Source organism: Electrophorus electricus, chromosome 6 (genome assembly GCF_041902795.1).
Source record: "Electrophorus electricus isolate QZ-2024a chromosome 6, ASM4190279v1, whole genome shotgun sequence".
NCBI classification, from domain to species: domain Eukaryota; kingdom Metazoa; phylum Chordata; class Actinopteri; order Gymnotiformes; family Gymnotidae; genus Electrophorus; species Electrophorus electricus.
In genome coordinates this window covers 8,257,501-8,262,500 of record NC_137502.1, presented here as the reverse complement: position 1 = coordinate 8,262,500, position 5,000 = coordinate 8,257,501, and the positions used below count along the sequence as shown (strand labels likewise).

At 56.0% G+C, this 5,000-nt stretch overlaps 1 protein-coding gene across 7 annotated transcripts in view; it reads right to left on the bottom strand.

Annotated features, from left to right (window-relative positions):
* gse1b (Gse1 coiled-coil protein b) overlaps positions 1–5,000 on the bottom strand; it is a 164,712-nt gene that overhangs the window by 58,439 nt on the left and 101,273 nt on the right. The window contains exon 1 of one of the 7 annotated variants that reach the window (XM_035525148.2): positions 341–1,119. The exons of the other annotated variants lie outside the window; for them this stretch is intronic. Coding sequence (XP_035381041.1) covers positions 341–539 — 199 coding nt within the window. The 5' untranslated portion in view covers positions 540–1,119. Of the gene's footprint in view, positions 1–340; positions 1,120–5,000 lie in introns of those variants that run through there. 7 annotated transcript variants of the gene reach the window in all.

Genomic DNA, 5,000 nt, shown 5'->3' with positions numbered 1-5,000 from the left:
CTCTCTCTCTCTCTCTCTCTCTCTCTCTCACACACACACACAAACATTTTTCACATCCCCTACATAACACACACCACTACAAAAAGGCACCCGCTACTTAAAACTCCGAAGCCAGCACGGCTGCTAAGCTCCCAGGTAGGCTCCGGGAAGAGGCGGAGTTCTGCACGGGCGGGCGAATCACACAGCCCCTCTTAAGCTGCTTACACCAAGACAAAGTGCAAAGGACGCAAGTCGCCGGATTCTGACCCTCGTGCACCCTCGCACACACAGACGTGCAGCGACACGCGCACGGACACGCACGCGCGCGCGCGCGCACACACTCGGATGTTGAAAGCATTACCTGGCAGGTAGTAGAGAGGTGCCTTTAGTCCGAACATGGCGGCGCTTAAAGTGTCATGCTGCCGAGAGCCGGAGAAAAGAGCAGGGGGCGCGTGCGGTGATGTCCGGGGGGCAGAGCCAGGGCGAGGTGGGGGGGAGGGGCGAGCCCCCGGTGCCACCCAGGCGAAAGGTGAGCTGAGCGGGTGAGAGCCTTTGACCATTCAGCCCGTCATCTCTGCCCTCCGGTCCCCTTGGCTGGTGGAGCGCAAGCAGTATCGACGTGCCCGTGTCAAGAGGTCGGTAACCAGTCGCTTCCTGACTGGCTACCAGAGCGCAAGGTGTGTGCGTGTGTGTGTGTGTGTGTGTGTGTGTGTGTGTGTGCGTGTGTGTGTGTGTGTGTGTGTGTGTGCGTGTATGTGTCAGAGGTTCACTGACTGGTGGCTCGGATCAGGCCCCCTAGTGAGAGGGTAAGTGCAGGGGTCAGCCTTTGTCCACTTATCCCGCGCCCGGGCCAGCGAGGGCAGGAGGACACGCGAGAGCTCCGGCGCGAGCGTGGGGGCAATCTCTCCCCCGGAGAGAAAATCGACGGCGAAAAAATAATCCTCCCGAGAGCCGTCGCTGGCACTTCTATCCCTGCAAGCTCAGATCTGAGGAGAGAGTGAGGTTTGCTTCTCCGTCCCCAGCTTATTCTCCCTCTCTCTCCCTCTCCCTCTCTCGCGCGCTCTCTCGCTCTCGCGCGCTCTCTCGCTCTCTCTCCTCTTCCTCTTTTCTTCCTTGCTCATTCACTGTCGACTGGAAGCGGAGAGGAGGAGGGCAGAATGAAGTCCCTCCAGGCTACAACACAGCCAGATAGCGAGGGAGGGGGGGGGTAGAGGGAGAGAAAGAGAGAGAGAGAGAGAGAGAGAGAGGGAGGGGTATAGAGAGAGAGAGAGAGAGGGAGGGAAAGAGAGGGAGAGAAGAGAGAGAGAGAGGGAGGGTAGAGGGAGAGAGAGAGAGAGAGAGGAGAGAGGGAGAGAGGGAGGGGTAGAGGGAGAGAGAGAGAGGGAGGGGTAGAGGAGAGAGAGAGAGAGAGAGGGAGAGGGAGAGAGGGAGGGGTAGAGGGAGAGAGAGAGGGAGAGAGAGAGGGAGCATTCTTCATGCAAGAATCATTATCTGTAAATTGGAATCATGCTTGAGTGACAGATGATTGGTCAAGGCAGGCAGGGGGTGGGGGGTGGGGCATGGTTGGGCATCAGGGCAATCTGCTCACGTGCCGGCTTCTGTACCCACCCTGACTCCAAGCCACCTTAACCCAGCTCGTGTGACGCGGACACACACACACACACACACACACACACACCACACACGCGCGCGCGCGCACAGAGAGAATGCTTGCCTGACTGAGCAGGGGCTCACACACAGAGATAGCACTTCAAGGGCAACGTGACAATGGAATACGGATGTGTGCGAAAAAACGTGAACACAAAAGAGACGCCTGTCTTCCTCTCCGCCTCCCAGTGAGCGGGAGAGAAGGATTGAGAGAGAGAGGATGAGACTTCCCTCATTTTTAACCCATCTCCCTCTCTATCGTTTCACCACCCTCACTGTCCTTTTCCCTCTTCTAGTCTCTTTCGCCGATCGCACGCACACACACACACACACACACACACACACACACACACACTGGCCCGGGTAAACAGCAGGGGTTGTGAGTTAAATAGCTGCTGGGGGCTGCAGTGCAGAAAGAAGCCAGCAGGAGGAAGAGAGAGAGGAGAGAGAGGTGAGGGGTGGAGAATAGAGGAGAGAGGGGAGAGATGGAGGCACAGGCAGCGAGGGAGGAGGAAGGAGAGAGAGGTGAGGGGTGGAGAATAGAGGAGAGAGGGGAGAGAAGGAGGCACAGGCAGCGAGGGAGGAGGAAGGAGAGAGAGGTGAGGGGTGGAGAATAGAGGAGAGAGGGGAGAGAAGGAGGCACAGGCAGCGAGGGAGGAGGAAGGAGAGAGGAGAGAGAGGTGAGGGGTGGAGAATAGAGGAGAGAGGGGAGAGAAGGAGGCACAGGCAGCGAGGGAGGAGGAAGAGAGAGAGGAGAGAGAGGTGAGGGGTGGAGAATAGAGGAGAGAGGGGAGAGATGGAGGCACAGGCAGCGAGGGAGGAGGAAGGAGAGAGGAGCGAGAGGTGGGAGGTCCTATACTTACTCACTAAAACTCACTAAAAAGAGGAGAGGAGAGCAGATTTATGATTCATCCCCATCAACCACTGCATCCACAGACAGCCAAACATGACATTCTTCCTCTCTACCACTCTCATCACTCTTTCTTGCTCTTCTCTCTCTCCATCATCATTCTTTCTCCACCCTCCCGGCCGCCCCCCACCTTAGAGATTCACACATTCAGCTATGTGCGTCAGGCTTGGTGACATCACAGCCACAATGGGAGAGGCATGCTCACAGACAAATAGGCCAGATAAATACTGATCAGGAGAGAGAGAGAGAGAGAGAGAGAGAGAGAGAGAGAGAGAGAGAGGGAGCAGAGAGAGAGAGAGAGAGAGGGAGCAGAGAGAAGGAGAGGGGGAGAGAGAGAGAGAGAGGGGAGCAGAGAGAGAAGGAGAGGGAGAGAGAGAGAGAGGGAGCAGAGAGAAGGAGAGGGAGAGAGAGAGAGAGAGAGAGAGAGAGAGAAAGAGAGAGAGGGAGCAGAGAGAGAGAGAGAGAGAGGCTGGAGGAAGCGACAGAGACAGATGGGCAGAGTGAGAGATCGTAGAGAAGTGGTACAATCATGCTGAAGAACATTTATAGTGAGATCAAGTCTGAAAGGAGAATGTTCTTGCTTATTTAGAGGACTCCTGTCACACATGCATACACAGACACACAATAAAACACACACACACACTCCCGCATGCACGGGCATACACTTATACACACGCACACAGAGAGAACTCAGTAAGCCAGGTGCTGAAGCCTGTCATACCCTGTTAAATGGGCTTCGAGTGGTGCGATTCCTTCAGGCAATTCTACCACCTCACACACACACACACAAACACACACACACACACCCAACCATCTACTCACATACAAACCAATGCACTCCCTTGGCACCTACAAAGGTATAACAATGCATAATTTAAGGGGTGATACAGGGATTCCAGTATTAGCTATGGAAGCCCAGTCACCCCACTAGCAGGCTGTGTATAAGGATGCAGCACGCTACAGAAGGCCACTCTGTGATCGGCTGCTCTACCCTGCCGGCCGGAGGCAGTAGCGGCCCCTGTGGATATGTGTAATGAGTCAGACACTGATTCAAAGGCCTTAAAAAGCCCCCGGAGAGCGGCTCTCATGCCTGAGACACACACACGCACAGGCGCGCATGCATGCACGCACGCACACACACACACACACACACACACACACACGCACGCACGCACGCAGATGCACACACACAGGCGCGCACGCACACACACACACACACAGGCACGCAGGCACGCACACACACAGACGCACGCACGCAGGCACACACGCAGATGCACGCACGCGCGCATTGAGATGTCTGATCAAGGAGCGGAAATGTGGAATTCATCAGGCATAAGAGCATGCGAAGGAGGCTGGGCTAGAGGAGCACAGAGAGAACGGGAGAGGAGGAGGAGAGGGGGAGAGAGAGAGAGCGCAGAAGAAAAGTAGACGCATCACCAAGATGAGGAAACGAGAACAGGAAGGAGAAAGAGTTACGGAACAAGAGAGGAATGATGGGAGCAGGCAGGGAGCAGCCGCAGCATCCCGCCACCGAGCGCCAGGTGACACATCCAGACCAAAAGAGGCGCTCCCAGAGCCGCGGATGAGTACACCAGCATGAAGGGCTACTGCTGATAGAGGACAGGCCTTTGACACCCCCCCCCCCACTGCTCCGGGGCCGGCCGGGGAGTAAATCTTGCTCCATATGCTAGTTGTGGTCCGGCTCAAAGAATTAATTTGCAAATGTGTCATTAGGCATCAGGGGCGGTGGAGTGAGCGTGGTAATTAGGAGGCTGCCGCCCGCCGTATGCACCGACCCCGTGACCCAGCCAAGCTGTTCCTGCGTGTCCCAGAGCGGGCAAGCGAGAGGAGCGAGGGTACCAGCCTCCGGGCCCAGGAGAGGGGGAGGCCGCAGCCGGACGCAAGCTACCGCAGCGGACCGTCCTCCAGGGAGCCCCAGGAAGGGAAGCGACTTCACCCAATTCCCTGGTATAACGCCGCTTTTAACAAAATGAAACCAGAAGCCTCTGTTGGCTTCGGCTGACCTGTTTGGTTAAATTTTAGCAATGTAATTGGGCAGTGTCGCAATTTAGCTACACTTCAGAGCAGCACTCCGATGTAAAATAAACAGACATGTCCGGGTTCTTTGAAGCGTTTAGCGAGTAGACGCGCACTACACACTCTCTGAGACGGAGAGCACGGGGTTGTGAAGAGCTTTCGGGAAGAGCTGGAAAGAGAAGACGCTGAAAGATGTGTGACCTTCCTCCCCGCTAACACTAACATAACCTCTGCCCATTGAGGGGGTAAAGAATGTTCTCTCACACGCACACACGCACGCACGCAGGCACACACACACACTCACACTCACACACACACACACACACACACACACACACACATAAGAATGCGCCTCCATGTCTGACTCATGGCTGGCAGTCGATTCCCGCGGCAGGAGCCATTGGTCTGTCCAGCTCACTGCTCCGCC